This window comes from Eucalyptus grandis, chromosome 11 (genome assembly GCF_016545825.1).
Source record: "Eucalyptus grandis isolate ANBG69807.140 chromosome 11, ASM1654582v1, whole genome shotgun sequence".
NCBI lineage: Eukaryota > Viridiplantae > Streptophyta > Magnoliopsida > Myrtales > Myrtaceae > Eucalyptus > Eucalyptus grandis.
In genome coordinates, this window is record NC_052622.1 from 31,901,498 (window position 1) to 31,919,621 (window position 18,124).

General features: G+C 38.3%; 1 protein-coding gene, 1 non-coding gene and 1 pseudogene across 2 annotated transcripts; 2 read left to right on the forward strand and 1 right to left on the reverse strand.

The window, feature by feature from the left end:
- Positions 1-2,960: 2,960 nt before the first annotated feature.
- Positions 2,961-6,825, forward strand: LOC104425961 (hypersensitive-induced response protein-like protein 1). Its single transcript, XM_018865754.2, is given in 7 exon segments — positions 2,961-3,123; positions 4,739-4,946; positions 5,341-5,461; positions 5,568-5,659; positions 5,730-5,826; positions 6,255-6,428; positions 6,431-6,825. Coding segments are annotated over 6 exon segments (858 nt in total). The 5' UTR covers positions 2,961-3,123; positions 4,739-4,754; the 3' UTR covers positions 6,613-6,825.
- A 451-nt stretch (positions 6,826-7,276) lies between these two features.
- LOC104425959 lies at positions 7,277-8,398 on the reverse strand. Its single transcript, XR_005547917.1, has 2 exons — positions 8,255-8,398; positions 7,277-7,877 (listed from the first exon to the last, which is right to left on the reverse strand). It is a non-coding gene; the product is annotated as an uncharacterized LOC104425959 (transcript).
- A 2,131-nt stretch (positions 8,399-10,529) lies between these two features.
- LOC120289481 lies at positions 10,530-14,681 on the forward strand (annotated as a pseudogene).
- Positions 14,682-18,124: the final 3,443 nt, after the last annotated feature.

Genomic DNA, 18,124 nt, shown 5'->3' on the forward strand with positions numbered 1-18,124 from the left:
TTTCTCTTGTCCTTATTTGATTTTACCCTTACTCCGCACTCTCATATGTGGGCATTAATTTTTCTGAATTAGCTTAAGTATAATAGTATCTTAGCAATATGGGTGAGGATCAAGTATGTGTGAGATATGGATCGAATAAATCATTAGATTTATACTGCAACGAAAAATAATTAAAATGGGTCATATATATTCATTATTGTCGGATCATTTTCGATTCAATTTAGCCATTTGATTTGATGGATCTAGCAAGGATTCGATGCTCTTGCCGTGCAAGTGCTGCGCTGCACACGGTGACCCACCTCTGTCTCTTTCAGGGTGGCGCCACCACGGTCTCATTTCGGAATTTGGAGTCGGGACGGACGAGAGATGAGGGCGCGATTCGAGCACGAGGGCGGGGAGAGAACGTGTGTCGGAGCAAGAACCGAAAAAGCCAGGGAGAAAGAAAGAAAAAAAAGAAGGGGATTGAAGGAGGAGGGCAGGTGGGCCATGCGAGAGAAATGCTAACTAAGATGTCGACCCGGGGCGGGCTCCAACAGGTGAGGACCCGTTCGGGCCGGACCAACGTGACCGTGGGCCCCCCTCCCCCCTTCCCCAGCCCGTCGTGTCAGATTCGAGCTTATCGCTTCGGATCGAGGCTTGCAATTTCCCTAATTTCTTTCTTCTTTTTCTTCTTCTTCTTCTTATTATTATTATTAATTTTCTTTTTTTTATATAAATTTTGATACGTGCTTGTCGATTGATGTCTTATCAAAGATGGATTGGATTTTGAGGTTGCCATGCACCTTTCAATCAATGTTGCGCTCCCTCTTGTCTACGTATCGCCCTTGTGGGGTGGCCGTTGCTCGATCGATGGACACCCCATTTTCACACTATAAATGAATAGCGAGCACTTCTTATAACGGTCCCATCGCTCATTTGATAAGGATGAAAAAAGGTGCGAGACTTGACAGGGCCCTCGATTATTTATTCTTGACCTCTTTCTATTTTAGATTGGATATATCAATAAAGTAACTTACGACGGTTATGTAATCAGTTTGAATATTCTGTTTTTGCAATATTTATATAGCGGACACATGAGAAAATAACACGAATGATCCATGGATTTTGATCCGATATATAATGTGGTCTCTGAATTGTACATTGACTCGCGGACTTTTGGTACACATGCGACTTAATCTTTGAATTATTTGAAAATGTTCGATATTGTCATTTCATTAATTCAAGTTCAATGACAATATTGAATATTTTTGTATAGTTTAAGGACTAACTTGAATATGTATCAAAAGTTAAGAGAACATGTTAGATAAATTAAAGATTTATGGATCATAATGTACATTGGGCTAAAGTTCAAAGATTATATTGGACAAATTAAAAATTTAAGGATCGCATTATATATTGAAATAAAGTTCATGGGCCATTCGTGTCGTTATCATTAGATATATACATGCATATGACATGATGCATGTGTTTCTCTAGGAATCCGATCCAATTCCCGTGGCGTGCAAAATGGGCCTATTGACAAAAAGCAAACGGTGTTTGGGCTTGTCTATTGATCCATCATCGTAAGAAGCAAAAAAGCCCAATATTCTTTTGGTTGAATAAGCCCATAATCGAAAAGGTTTATTATATATAAAGTACAATTTTTTGGGTCATATACGAAATAAAATTTTAAGTTATTGTCTACTGCTGAAAGGAATTTTATGGGGAAAAAGATCGAGAATTTCTTTTGCACCCATGTGGGGAGGATATGAATATAAGTTGTAGTATCAAAAAGTGAATCTTTAGACGGATGTAAATCTCAAACTTATGCGATATTAGATTCTAAGATCGATTTGAATTTCTAAAAGTGATTATGATGCAATTTCATCCTACGACCTTTTAGATATATTTTCGCAAATCTTAAATTTCTAAGCATAATAATATCTCATGAACTTCTCATGATTCAGGATTGAGATTACATTTTTTTTTCCTTATCTCTAAGCAATTTCATTGCATCTCATTCCTTAAAATAAAAGTATCAATAAGAATCTTTAGGCTGATGTCAATCTCAAACATACCTGATATAAAAGAGGAAGATTGATTTTAATATATTTTCGCAGATCTTAAATTTTCTAAGTACAATCTTATCCCACGAATCTCTCATCAACACTTCATTCCCTCAGATGCAAAGTATCAAAATCCCCTTCAAATTCACCCATTAAGTATCATTCCGATTAGTTCGTGGATGGGCAGTCAATCTCGGATTCGTTCAACTCCGCTGTCAACCCACAGAATCTCTCCTTTTCCGCACTCCCACTCCATCCCTCCCCTTCAAATCCGGGGCCACGGCGTCGCCCCCAGCCACGCCCAGTCTCACTGAGCACAGATTATTTACTACCTCTTCGCGCCACCCTTCTTCGCCAGGACGCCCGGACAGGCACGAAGGAACGACGAGGGAGGTGAATTTTCCATCTCTGTTCTCTTTACGTTTCCTTCTCCAAGTGGGTTTCTCGGAAACTTCGGAACGGAGCTTGCGGCGGCACCATGATTTTCTTGATGGAGTTTGACGTGGGGGAGTTGGTGGGTTTGTGATTCCACGATCTGCACCGAGCGTGCGAGGTTGATGTACTCGTGCCTGAAGTTCGTGACTGTGAAAATCTCATTCTGTGCGCGACGCCTTTGAATCGTGATTGGTAATTCCGCTTTGGCGTCTGTGGGTGGAATGCCTGTTTGTGTAGTCTTGATTAGGACTCTCTTGTACATTGATTTGAGTTGTCATCTTGTGGAGTTTTAAGGGAATATTCTTACGCGAATGTGGAGGTAATCCTTCATGGTGGTCCAACCAAGGAAAATATCTTAGGATGGAATGCGATTTAATTGTTTTAAACGCTCTTGGAATGTTTTGTCGGGGTTCCAGCTGAGGCAGTGAATGGCGTCGTAGCGAGAATTTCCAAGTGGTTGACCTGTTGACTCCCCTCATACGTTTTTAATATCTTCATCTACAGAAACTGTTTTGCATTTTGATCTCAAGAGCCAACATCGTATTTGAAAGCATTTAACAAACAGCGTTTGTTCAGGTCTCGAAGAAGTCTCACGATCCTATCTTCCTCCAAGTCATTCTGTGCCGAGCCCTCTGACGCTTTGGTACTAGAAAACGTAGTTCCTTGTCTCTGTGTGTGTCTGTGCATGTTTAAAAATATGCAATTCTTTATTCCTAAATGGTGGTGGGTGCGTTATAAGAGATAATAGGGATCATCCTACTCTTGCACTCAATTGCTCCTGATGCTTCATGTTGTCTTGCAAAATATAATGCACTTTTTATATATAATCTGGCCTTGCACAATTAGTGTTTTTATAAACGTTTGCTTAAATTACTGAACTATGCATACTTGTTCTGTCTTTGATACTTCGATGAATGATCATTTTCGGCGAGTTATTCGTCACATCTGTTTCCTTTCAGAGTTCTCTGGAGTGGTCTGTATGGTGTTTGATGTTTCGCCTCTTTGGTTGTCTCACAGAAATCTTAGTACTAGGGTTTACTCTAACGTGGATTGATTAACTTGATGTTGCAAAAGGTTTGCTGATATTGTGACTTATTGTTATCTGCAGAAAAAGAAATGCATTTGCCTCTAATTTATCAGTGTATAGTCATCAATGTTTTTAACCCATTAGAGTATGTATAGCCTTGATGAGTGAAGCAAAGTTAGATGTAACTTTTCTTACAAGAGGACAGGGATAAGGGATAAAGACTAACATTGTAATTGATCATTTGGCTTGGATTACTTTTTCATAAGTGCTGGCATATTTCTTGTTTCTTGATCTTTTAAACATTTTTTCTGGCTATGCATTGGTGGTAATTCTGATAAGGATTAAGTGCAGAATCCTTTTCTAGCCATTTAGGAAATATTTGTGACCTGAGTTGTAACGTCTATCCAAACTCCAAAAAGTGGTTCAAGTATTTCCTTTTTCTCGTCAAAATCCACTTTTTTGATGCTTACCTTAGTGTTCCTCTCAATAGCTTCTCTATATAAAGCTCAGATATTAAAATAAATGTCAATTTATCAAAAGAAGATTAAATTGGTTGTACTGTTGATTTCCTTAGCTGCTCACTTCCATATCTATCACACTCATAAACAAAGTTGCACTATATGGTCTTTCAATGGGTCAGTGAATTAAATGCATACATATTCATCTTTCTCTAGTCATTTTTCCATCCATCTTGTGCATAGTTACTGGTGGTAACTCTCTCTCTCTCCCTTGTATGTGTGCTTAGTGAGTTTGTCTTTTAATTGTTGCTTACATCTCTTTCGTGTAGTGTAAACTTTTCATGTATTGTTGAATTGTCCAAATGTTATGGCATTCTTTCTCTGTGCCTTGATTAATCTTCTTTCTCTTAATGATACCATATTCTCGTTGTGATTTAATTTGCTCGAGGGGTATGAAATTTGGATCTTTTTCCTGCTTCAATTGTTTGTTATGATCTGCTTGGCATCAGATATATTACCTTTCCGTACTGGTTAGGACTTAGAAGTAATGGTACTATGACTACGATCTACTATTTGAACAGTATGAGCTGATCAGAGTAATTGGCTGCTGCTTTTTATGGACAATTCTTTTCTCTGACACGTTCTGGGATTCTTCCTCTTCCTCTTCCTCCTCTTCTTCTTCTTCTTGACATCTCATGTGTCCTCTGTTTATCTGAATTGGACTGGTCTTAGATCTAAACGTTTTTTCTTCTTTTCTAATCTTGTGGATCCAGTTGAAAGACATATAAGATGGGTAACCTGCTCTGCTGCTGCGTTCAAGTTGACCAGTCCACAGTAGCTATTAAGGAAAGATTTGGTAAGTTTCAAGAAGTAATGGAACCAGGGTGCCACTGTCTTCCTTGGTTTCTCGGAAGTCAGCTCGCTGGCCATCTCTCACTCCGATTGCAGCAGTTGGATGTGAAATGTGAAACCAAGACCAAGGTTTGTTCAATTACGCTGATTTGCCTTGCAAGTTTATCAGTTCTATTGTGCAAACTTCTAACAACATATGGATTTCATTGCAGAGGATATTGCGACAGTACACAAATGTGCCAGTGATCATTTTATTGGGAAATGAAAAATGTTTAAATCAGCACATCGATTTTTGAATATCCTATGCTCAAAATTAAACAAGTTTTCGTGGATTTGTCGAGTTGTTTTAGTGAGGGTCTATCGATGCATTTTAAATAATTTGTGAATTTGGAGTTGAATGTTGATGAAGTGGTCATATTCCTTTTCTTGTTTCATTTCTTTGATATGGCATCTTGTTACTGTTACCAATTGACATGTCAATGATTGAATAGGTAATTAACCTCACATGATATATTTCTCACAGGACAATGTTTTTGTCAATGTTGTTGCATCTGTGCAATACCGAGCCCTTGCAGGCAAAGCAAGTGATGCCTTTTACAAGCTCACCAACACAAGGAGTCAGATCCAGGCCTACGTGTTTGATGGTATTATTGGAACAAATTATGCAGTTCTCATGTGCAAGTAACATACTTCAGTCCTTCAATTACTACTTTGAGTAAGCAACTTGTTTTTGTTTTTCAATCATTGCAGTGATCAGAGCTAGTGTTCCAAAGCTAAACTTGGATGATGCTTTTGAACAGAAGAATGAAATTGCCAAAGCTGTTGAAGATGAACTTGAAAAGGTTGCCCACTCTAGACTTCTCGATATTATTATGAGAGTTAATCTGAACTGGAGTTCTCTATATTTTGCAGGCTATGTCTGCCTATGGATATGAGATTGTGCAAACTCTGATCGTTGACATTGAACCGGATGAACGTGTTAAGCGAGCTATGAATGAAATTAATGCTGGTAACTGCAAAGTTCTTGAAGCCCTTGAAATTTCAATTGCCGATTGATTCTAGATAATTGTTCATACGGTAAAATTTCTAAATGGTCAGTGATACATGGCAACATGTAATCTGCAGCTCTAAGAGGCCATATGTCAAAGGTTTAATTAAAACTCAGCATAGATATGATCCGTGGCCATTGTAAAGTTTCTCCTTTTTGAGCCAGTGCTACCATTTAGACAACTTAAAAATGGAAATCTCATGCTTATGGAAGACAAGAGAATGGACTTGCATAAACCTCCACTATTGGAACATTTTTTCATCAGCATCAGACAAAATATAAGATACACCAGTACATATAAAAGTATATTTTGATCTGCATCAAATTTGATTTACTGCAAGTTTTGTTTTTATTTGTTATTCTGTCTCTAACAATTTCATCCTTTTCAGCTGCAAGACTGAGGGTTGCAGCAAACGAGAAGGCTGAAGCGGAGAAAATTCTGCAAATCAAGAAAGCTGAAGGCGAGGCTGAGTCCAAGTACCTTGCTGGTCTGGGTATTGCTCGCCAGCGTCAGGCCATTGTGGATGGTTTAAGAGATAGTGTGCTTGGCTTCTCAGAGAAAGTTCGGGAACAACCGCAAAAGATGTCATGGACATGGTTCTTGTGACGCAATACTTTGACACCATGAAGGAAATCGGTGCATCATCAAAATCTTCTGCCGTGTTCATTCCCCATGGTCCTGGGGCAATCCGTGATGTGACCACCCAGATCCGTGATGGTCTTCTTCAAGCGCCAACACACCAGTAAATGTGCTAGTATAAGTCTGGTATGGCCTCTAAATAATTGAGATATGAACTATTCTGTCTTAGCTAATGTAGATATTTGCTTCAAAGTGCTAGAAACTACAAGGTTTTTAGGGTGATTTATGCTTTCATATTCGGTTCTCATATCAGACGATTTAGTAATGTAAATATGCATCTTGATGAATGATCTACTTAAGAAGTTAGTTCTTCAATTTCCCTTTTTTTGTCCAGTCAGTAGCATAATATCTTAAACCTTACACAGTCATCTGTTGCTTTGTAATATGCTCCAACAGATACGGTCCATTTGTTGTGCAAAGCCAATATATGCAATGCTATTGTCAGAAAATAATTTGTAATCAAGGTAGAAGTGCTCAAACTGGACTTTTCTTCATCACTCTCGAGGAAGAAATTTTTCCAATGAAGAGTCTTAATATGGTGGTTCACATTGTGTCCTGTGACAACGAATCAGTTTGTATTTGTAACGCTATGATTGTGCTCCCGCTCTCGCCCCGTTCTGTCGTAACCTACTCCATTCATTGAGTGCATTTGCTTTCTTAAAGTTCCTTTTCTTGTGAAAATTTGGCAGGGGAAGATGAGACTGGATGGACTTGTCTTCGCCCTTTTGCAGTTTAAGGTCTAGTTTGCCACGGAAAGTAACAATGGACAGGGCAACTTAATGAAAGTCATTATTTCATGTTCTTGAGGATGCTCTTATTGTGATTGCATCCGAGACATATAACGTCTGGAGAACAAATCATTCAAGTGCATTCTCATGGCCACCCAAATTGAATTTACGTGATACCCAGACCCCGAGAGAGAATGCTAAAACAGCTGTAATGACGATCCCCTTCTTCTCGTTAAGCATCTTCATTGCGCTCCTGAAGATGCTTCTTTCTTCTCCCCATTTCTTGATGATCTCGTCACTGGGGCAACATTCTCCGCTGGATTTTCTCCCTGTCACTTCGCTCTCGGGTGGCTTGGCGGCTTCGTCGTGGCTTTCTTTGTTCAAGTCTTGTTCATGGTGTTCGGTCTCCTCCTCCTCCTCCTCCTCCTCCTCCTCCTCCGTCACAGTTGGAGCTCGCTTCGGCACCGTCACGGTGAGAATTCCTTCTTCAATTCTTCCACTCGTCATCTGGATTGCCGAGTTCTCCGGAACTTTGAAGGTTTCTTCGAAGCAAATTGACCTTTTGTCTTTCACTAGTCTTTCTCCGCTGACCGTTACGTGATCGATGCTATCGGTCTGAATCTTGATGTCTTCTTTCTTGAAACCTATATTTTTGTTTTTGAGTAAGAGAGGAGAAAATTAGATCAAAACCCAGCATCAGAGTAGACTTCGAGGGAAATTCCAACAGCTTAAGAGGATCATTTTAGACGCAATTTCTCAAATTCTTCTTCTACATTAATCAGTTATGGGAGACAGATTAGAACATGAATTTCTTGACCTCCTCCTAATTTATACTTCCAATGTCGGAAGGAAGAGAGAAAAAAATTATAACACTCCCAAGATAATGTTACCGGGAACGGTTCTAAGAAAATTTTCAATTAAAGCGGGAATGGTCGGCACTTTGCCGAAAACTCATGATATCGAGATATGATGTTTCACTGCACACAAAATGGTTAAAGACATTGTTATATAGTTTTCGTACCAGGAAGATCAACAACGAGGTAATGGCAATTCGAGTCCTCGAACCACCGGAAGCAGGTTTAAACTCTTCGACTTTATGGTCTTTGGAGCGCGTTCTGCTTGCAATACTCTCCATTTTTCGGGAAGCTTTTCAAGATTACCCCAAAAGTACTTAATGGTGCTACGCCTTGGTTTATTTATAGCAGGAGATTGCTGATGGAAGATATATGCGAAGTGTTTTGGGATTGTTACTTTAAAATTGTGTAGGATCCAAGGTAGATTTCCTTGTAAGATTAGGTGTTCTCTTATTCCAAACTTATTTTCGTAACCCTAGAGACAGGGGTGTCAAACTCAAGCAAAGGGGCGATTCTTTACTTTCCTTATGAAGAAGTCCAGGCGTGCATTAACTCGCATGGGGCTACCTTCGATCCCGTTCGACAGAACCAATAAAAGACAGAACGAAAAATCAATGTGAACTTGAGTTGAATGTCTGTAACAATCCATGGATAGAACTGTGTACATACATAGTGCCAAATAAACATAAAGATGGATCCACGGAAGAAAGAACCGCCAAGAACATTGAAATTGGTTGTTGCACCGTCAATTAAGGAGCTTCGCCAAGTGTATTCTTTTTTTTTTTTAACCTTTCTATCCTTTTTCTCTGACCAACTTTATTCTTTCTATCTGAAGATGAATTGCGTTGCAAAATTAAGGCAACATTTTATTCTAGGCTAAAAGGGGATCTAAAAGTAATACGATATACACTTTTGACTTACATATATAGATAGAGATAGATGCTGCACTTTATTCCATCTCAACGCATTCTTAGGCATTCACAGTGAATTTTGGGTAAAGAACAATTTATAATAAGTTGTTTTTGTAAAATAATTTATGTCATTTTTTTTACAAGAAATTCATATTCTATGTGCATGATGAGTTCTAGCTAGTTAGTCGTGAGTCTCACTTGAGTAAAATACTTTCATTTGACTAAAATCAGATATATATATATATATATATATATATATATATTAGCAATCTATTGTATTCTATTACGTATGAATATCTTTGGAACACAAGGGTGGAATCGTTAGGTAAATTATTATGTTATTGGGACTTATAAGGATCCGATAACAGGTAGAAATTCCGATTTGTCGTTATCATATGACATGGGGATATACTTAGTAATAAGAATCACAAAATATGTTAGAATTTCCCACAATTGTTAATTTGTAACGTTAAAGCTCATTAAGATTATTTTCCTTTTTGGTTGAATAATAATCCTGTTATATAATGAGATAAGTATAAATCCGAACTGGAACCAAAATGAGTGGAAATTGCAAAAATTTCTCAATGCAAGGAGAATGATATCTCTTATAAATTAGCCAACGGATCATCTTAAAGATGCCTATATAATGTATGTATGTGAGTATGTATGTCTGGCGACGGCAGCCTCGCCGGCCACTGGCAAGAGACATATGTCTTATAGAAATATTTTAAAAAATTCAAATTTTTAATAATTTCCTTTTCTTTTTTCTATTTCCTTGATTGGTGATTGGGCATGGCAACAGCCGCGACCCCACGGCTGGCCACCAACCATAGGCATGGGATGTGCTTGACCAAGGTTGGCAAGACGTGAGCTCACTAGATTTCGACGAGCCGAGTCAAGGACGAGGCTCCACCTAGACAAATCGGTGACTCGCGGTGAGTTGTGCCGAGCTCAAGTCTCATCGGCCTTGGGAGAGCTCTTCCTTTGCCTCTGGTTAGTCACCGGCCGTCGTCATAGTTAGCCATTGGCCGAGGAACAAGGAAAAAGTAAAGAAAAAAAAAAGAAAAGGAAAAAAAAAAAAAGAAAGAAATTCAAATTTTTATGGTAATTGGATTTTTCATACCATTAGTTCATTTAGAGGCTTCAGCTAAATATCGGAAAATACTGTCATTTTTCTAAAAATATTATCTAAAAATATTAGATTTTTCGCGAAACAAATAGAGTGTAAATGGTTAAAGTTTCATGGGCTGTCCGCGTTGGCAGCGTCAATCCTTCGCTTCGCTCAAAGAAGGGATGGATGGTACGCCGATAATGATGGGCTTTCCTCGCAAGCCAATTTGGGCCGATTCCACAAAAAGGCCCAAGATCGCCGTGCAAACGCTCTCCTCTGCTCCAACCCTCGTTCGTGCTCCTGCGGTGCATGCTCGTGTCTCCAACCAGACACATCCCTCGTTCTCGCTTTACCGTTGTAATTCCTGTCTCTTCCTGCGCGCGCGCGCGCTCAAGGAGGATCAATTGGTTTTGATTTTCTCGATCCTTTCTTCGATGGAGACGAAACCCGGAAGCGGGAAAACGGAAGTCGGGAAAGAGTCGGAGCAGGGGCCTTCTGAATCGGCGGACTCGTGCACCGACCGGAGAAGCGGCAAGAAATTGATGATCCAAGGATACCCGATCGAGGGGTTGTCGATTGCGGGCCACGAGACGTGCGTGATCTTGCCGTCCCTGAAGCTGGCCTTCGACATCGGCCGGTGCCCGCAACGCGCCATCTCTCAAGATTTCCTCTTCATCTCCCACGCTCACATGGATCACATCGTCAGTCCCTTCCTCCCTTCCTTTCTTTCTTTCGTTTTTTTCTTGAAAAGTCGGTTCTTTGAGAGAATTTACGTTGTGGGTTTCCTCTGAAGAGAAGTGTCTCGGTCTCGTGTCGGGTCGGCATTTGCTCTCGATGCTGGGCAGTTGATGTGGAGTTATGTGATGGGAGTTTTTGCTAAAGAATGCTCTGGCTCTACAATTAGCAGCCTTTGTATACTCTTGGTGTGTTAAATGTTATGAGTAATTCTTACCAGAATGAAGTGGCGTTTGCAATACCGGGAAGTCACTTGGGGAGTTTTGTAGTTGTTGTGCACTCAATTAATTTCCCAATCTGTCATCTTTAACACATTCCTTGAATTTTACATGTTGTTTTTGTTTGGGAGACTACACCATTGTTCAAATTGTGGTGTGTTCTTATGGAAAATGGCTTTGTTATCTTGCCCGGGTGATCAGGGAGGAGTTGCCATGTATGTTGCAAGTCGTGGATTGTTTTCTTTGAAGCCCCCAACAGTAATAGTGCCAAAGTGTGTAAAAGAAGATGTTGAGAGACTTTTTGACGTTCACAGAAAGATGGACAATTCAGAACTGAAGCATAATCTAATCGGCATGGATGTCGGTAATGTCCATCTTTTACAGAATTTTAGTTTTGAAAGAGATCCTCTGCTGTTGTTCTCACTTCTCTCAGTATTGTATTACTCTAGATCATACGACCTATGCGTGCAGGAGAAGAGATTTATATCAGGAGAGATGTTAAAGTACGAGCTTTTAGGACTTATCATGTCATACCAAGCCAGGTTAGGCTAAAATGCTACATGCTTTCTCTTCTCACTTTCATTTGAAATGCTTTCCTGCCTTAAGGTAAATGAATCTTTCTTAATAATTTACAGGGTTATGTAGTTTTTACTCAGTGAAAGAGAAACTCAAGCAGGATTATATGGGCCTTCCTGAAATAAGATCAGGATCTCAAGCTATCTGGTGTGGAGGTCAGTTTTCCAATTTGATTGTTAGAATCATGCCCTTTGAGAGGATGTCCTTTCTCTTTTATTCCTTGCAGGCTTTCTGCCGAACTTGTTGTCTTTAGTTTTAAGCAATTGCAAAATAACTCTGCCTTTCCTTAGAAATTCGTGATCAATCTATTCTTTCTCCTTTAATTTTTACCATATTACTTGTGTATTTCCTTCTAAAACTACTTGAGGCTCTTACCTCTTTATGCATTCTCTGTTAAAAGTACTAGATAATGAATGTAAATCACATATCTGATATTTATTTTTTCCTGTCAAGTGTTTAATTACCGGTTTTGTGATTATTTTTGTTAACTTTCCCGTTGACTTCGGATGAATTGCCTGCCCAAGTTTAATTATCTGCTAGAAAGAAATTTCACTGACTGAAATGCTTTCAGATAAAAGCTGCGGTCGCCTTGTGGCTTGTAAGTTAATGCTGGAATCCATCATTGTAATTAAGCATTTTGTCTTTGGACAGAGAAAAAGGCACCTTGTGTTGTTTATTGCTCTTGGATTTGTATTACTCCATTGGATGCTTTGCATTCTCTGTGACACGACGAGAATTGTTCTTTCTTATTTCATCATCTCCTGTTTAATTGCTTTGTTATTTCATCTCTGCTTCATTCTTGCTTTGCCAGATCACATACACCACAACGACACCTGAAGTTGCTTTTACTGGAGATACCACTTCTGATTTTATCCATGATGAAAATAATGCTGATGTTTTGAGGGCAAAGATTCTTATTATGGAGGTAAGTTCCCCTGTCACCTCTATGGCAAAAAAAGACAGAGGGTTGTTCAAGGAAAGCTAGAGTTGTCGAGTTGGAGCACAACGTGAATCAATCTACCCTTACGTGATTCCTGTTGAAGCTGACTCTACAGCTTAATTCTTAGCAAGTTAGTATTTGCCTAGAGTTCACTCCCAGAAATATAGCCATCCCTGGCATTACCCCCATGTCTCTAGTGTGGAAACGTGGGGATCAAAAAGGGTTTTCTTCTTCACTTTCTGATCTGCTTGCACATGGGATGAATTTCCTTTCTCTATTTGGAAACAAAGGAAAGAACTGAGCTGGGAGGAAAATCAAGAATTGTCACTGGCTATTATTCTGGATTTTCTAGAGTGGAACTTGTATTAGGTAGCAAAGCATGCATTTGGTACATTCCCGGAGAAGGTTGTTAAAGATAATGACCATCAGATTTGCATTTGTTAAGTTAAAAGTGGTTTAAATTTACCATTTGCTTAAGCAGGTAGACCACGAAACATAACACAGTGTGCGATCACTCATATAGATAGGCTTCAGTCTCTCCAATGAAGACATTGCAACAAGAAACAACCTTAGCCATGTGGTCTCTTTTTCTAATTTCGAGATGTAAATTTCTTAAGAGGCTGCACACTTGAGTTTTATTCACTACTCAAGGGCTCATTTTAACTCTGTTCTGTCACCTTTTCTTATTTATTATCGATCTCTTTTCTATGATCGATGACTGAGCAGATTTTGGTTGCATTTACTTAAAACATGCATATGCAAAATTTCAGTATGCATAACCAATGATGGAAAAGTATATGCTACTCTCTGTTAGAGTGTTCGACAAGGAGTAAGAGGACTTTGGGTAGCATAAGCTACCCTGTGTGCATACGGCTTTGGATGTAACTGTGTTCTTGCACTGAAGTGATAGTAATCCAGTAGTAATTCATTAGAGCGTTTGAAGACAAACAAATGAAAGTGATGAATCTCGTTTCTTGTGCCTAATTAGCTGCCGGAGTGTGTTTAAGGGATGGCATTTAAGCTTCCAGGAAGAAGCATTGTGCTTAATGGGGTATGATTTGACAATCCATTTTGCTACTTCTACAGTCAGAATAAGGTCATTGTACCATACATGATATTTTTTTATCTAGGTTATCCTTAGAACAAATTTGATATGCTACTTGCTCATTAGCTTATCATGATTTTGTTTTTAATTAGTTGTTTTCTCTACTGCTATTTCATCATGCAGAGCACCTTTGTCGATGACAAGGTGACAGTAGAACATGCCAAGGACTATGGGCATACTCATCTCTCTGAGGTAAGTTTCCAGATCTAGTGTGATTTCTCCTAAACTAACTTTGCATTTTTTGGTTGTGCCGCCTGATCGCCCTACCTCTATGTTTGTTCAATTTTGGGAACCCAGATTGTTGGCTGTGCAGATAGGTTTGCAAACAAAGCTATTCTTTTGATTCACTTTTCAGCCAGACATAAACGAGAGGTACAACATCTCTTTATTTTTAGTTGGCTTCAAATTTCGATATTTGGTCTTGTTGACGAGTGCCTTTAGGGTATTGGTTAATTGGGCCTACTATACACTGTGGAGTTTGTGTTTTCCAGACATTGTAAATGAGAAAGTGCATATGCATCAAAAGACATCATTTCCATGCTTTTTAGCAGAATCCACTTTTTGTTTGTGCTTGTGTTGATTTAATCATACATCTTACTCTAGTCAGTAGTCAATGGAGGAATGAGGTGCAAGTGTTAAATACTTTTCTGTTGAATTTACATATGACTAGTTGTGATGGCTCCTTCAACCTTTTTATTCACAGAAAGATAAAATTGAAATTTGCAATTCTCACTTGACAGGAAATCGAAGCGGCTATCTCTGCATTAGGTCCTCCTTAGCTGGTCGAGTTTTTGCAATGACAGAAGGTTTCTGAATGGGAATAGCTCAGTAGATCATATGTATGTTGTAAAACTATGGAACATTTCTGTTACATTTATAGTTCGTGATGTTCTTTAGTGTTCATTGACGACCTTGAACATTCCGTGAAATATTGGTCGACTTAGTTTCAACAAGTCATTTCTCATGGGCTCCTAATCACAGTAATAAATATTTCCCTTTGATTTTGCATTGTCTTTTTGATGATGTTGAGTGTAAGACTGCACAGTGTAACACTTTTATTCTCTTTACTAAGTAAGTGTACTGTGCCTATGGCAATGTCAAGCGCACCGGTCTTTTTAGAACTGTTTTCAAGTATTAGTTGTTTCTCCACCAATGGCTAAGTAGTCGGACATGCTGACCACATGCTCAACCAGGAACATGCCTTTTTTTCCAAAATGTTGATTTGTAGTCATCTTAGGGAATGTCGAGAAATGCAGTTCCATTCATCGGGTGAGACACGTGCAAACTTTTCTCTTACGAATAATGGTGTTTTTGTGAATCAGTAGATTCTTACATTTTTAGTATCTCATAATTCCTGCCAAGGCAGCATTTTCAGTTTATTCAGGTACTATCTTCATGCACAGCATGCAATGATATCTTTTTCTTCGGGAGGTTGTATCTAAAGACCAGATGAATATGGATATTTCATGCATTTTTCACTGGGTCAAACTGTCGAGCAATTGAATGTTCGTGAGTTGAAGTTCAAACTTGAAACCACAATCAAGCTCAAAAGGGTACCTTGGTTGACACAACGTGAGTTGAAAGTTACAAAATTTAGGCACGATCATGCACAAAGGTCGAACTTGATTTTGATAAATGAACCAGGCTCGAGCGGGTGAGCATTCATAACCAAAGTCGAGCATGAAAGAATGAAATCTGATTAAGCTTGACTCTTGAGTACGAGACGGTTGAGTTTTTAGTCTAGTTGAGTTCAGGTGTCTGAGCAATATCCGTGGTTGACTCGACCGGCCTTGATAATGCTTGTAGCTGCAGCCATTGAATTTTTTTGACATGAACTGATAATGCAGATTCTAACGGCGGAAGTTAGCAGGAGGAGATGATGCATATTACCCTAAAAGATTCAAATTAAATATTTTAAGTCATTTTGTACTGAGATGATACGTATACCTAAACTTTACAAAGAAACGATGTGAAGTAATTATTGAGTTGAGTTTGAGCCTGGAAACACTTAGCTGGTCAGTCTAATTGAATAACTACATTTTCTTTTATATATTGTAAGTAATTTAGAGTGCAAACGGCTCAAAATAATTGGGATTTTCGGCCTCCCAAACAAACGGGCCCTGACTTTTCTTAATGCTTGGACCGAGATTACTCGGTTCAGTCCACGCTGGTTTTGGGCTTCAGAGCAAATTTTATTTTTGGAAAAATTTTTATTCATTATGGAATTTCAAAACTCTATCATACAATTATCAAACTACTAAAAAAAAAAAGTTACCTCTAGTTCTTAAGTTCCGTGTTGGCTCATTTGAAGCTTGAGAATCAATTTATTATTTTTATAATTTTATTACATGTTTATAAATAATGATTTAATAAACTTTAAAATGCTTAAATTTTACTTTTTCTCATTATAGATTCACACACTTGCATAATCATTCGCAAGTTTTTTTAGGGTCATTATATGAAAACCCCCCAAATTGATATACTTGGGACAAATTTACCCTATATTAATTTTCGTGAAATTTTATAGGTAAGTTGCCGAGTTAGATGACACGTAATGGGTTGACAGGTTTTATTGTCCATTTATCATAGATGTATTGGTTTGTGGCTTTTTCATTGTATTATTCTAATTTATTGAAACTAATAGATGTAAATTTGTCATAGATATATTAATTTGGGCTCTTTAGTGGCCAAAATATTAGTTTGGGATTTTTAGAGTTAAAAAAAAAATTAGTTTATGATAAATTTATCACATGTATATTAATTTGAAGTTTTTCGTGGTATTAATCAATTTTTTTTAAAAATATGTCAAGGTAAAGAATTTCCATTTATTGTTGGTGCGGTTATTTCTTGTTTCCAAAGGGTAGTCAATTAAAAAAACAACAACTTAATATTTTCGATCCTATAACAAGACTTTCCATCAAAGTTGCAATAGGAACAACCCATGCAATGCACGTGTTCCAAATAGTAGTTATTCTAAAATACATCATAAGAAAAATACGAAGTGTACTTGATACTTTTTATTTTTAAGCCAAAGTACTTTATAGAGGATAAGATATTAAAGAGAGAAGGGTATTTGATTGGTAAGAAAACAAAGATATTTTGAGAGGGAGCTACTTCAACGGTCAACTTGAGAGAGATATCTTGAGTAGTGGAGAAAAGTTGAAAACACCCCTTATGGTGAGCATTGGTCCATGGTCAATTCTGAACCAATTTTGGACAGACTCAATCCAGCCGATTCTAATATGATTTTCAGGGAGACTAGGTTGATCTTTGATTTTAGATCTCTAGACCCTACATTGTGCGGATTGATCCTTGATCCTACGAGTTTATGATTGGTCCTGATTGGACTAACCTGTACATAATATATGTTATTATATATTATATGCTTTTGTTTATTTTAAATTCTAGCGCCTAGAAACCTAGCCCTAATTTGACAAAAGAAAAGAAAAGAAAAGAAACTCTTCACTTGTCTTGACCTCGCTTGCTCGCCTTCGCGTTGCTTGACTGCTCACTGCTTGCATTGGGGCTTGCCTCTCTTTGCTTGTCTCATCGCTCGCCTTTGTTCACTCGTCTTGTTGCTCATTTCTATTCACTTGCATTGCCGCTTGCCTCGCGTGTTCATTTTTATGGTTTGTTACTTTTTGCAAGTGTAATTTTCTATTGTTATCTTATCTTATATTTATGTTTGATATATATTGGTGGTCATTATCTGGTTGCTTAATGTCGCATTATTGATGGATATTTAATTTTTAAATAGCATGCTTGTCATTTTTAGGAAAATAGAAAATGAATTAAAATAATCAGTTGATTCCAAATTGACTTTGAAAGCGGATCGGATCCATAGAGTGAGTTTGGTTTCTCATCTACGATTCGGAGATGCACAAACGTGGATCAAAATTATCGATCATGGGTCAAACGCTAACTAAAGTCACGTTCGATCAATTTTAACCACGAAATTTAATTTGATTTCGAATCGAATGTTGCCGCTGTCATAATTTATTTATTGGACGTCGTCTCATCTTTTGGGAAATTTTCAACGAGTCCGAAATTTTTGTGGAAAATGATTTTTGGACAAAAAGAAAAAGGAAATGAAATTCGGATAGAGATGAGAAATTGGATTTTTCTACCCAAAAAGGTTTTAATTTTGGGAAATTAGAGTTAATTTGTGATTGGGTGACCAAGGATGAGCATAAAACTTTGGAGGCTTATGTGATGATTGATGAATTGAGATATTTATCTAAGAGTTTTGATTGGTCTTTGTTCCTTGTCTCTCTCTCTCTCTCACGCAAGATCAGCCGACCCTCCCCTTCTGCTCCTTCTTCTCATTTTCTTCCTCACGTTTCTCCCTCATTTTTCTTCATCTCCTTCCTTCTGCCATTTCCTTTCACCTCAGCAACTTCACACGCCACTACTCCATCACCACCGTCCACTTCACCGACCA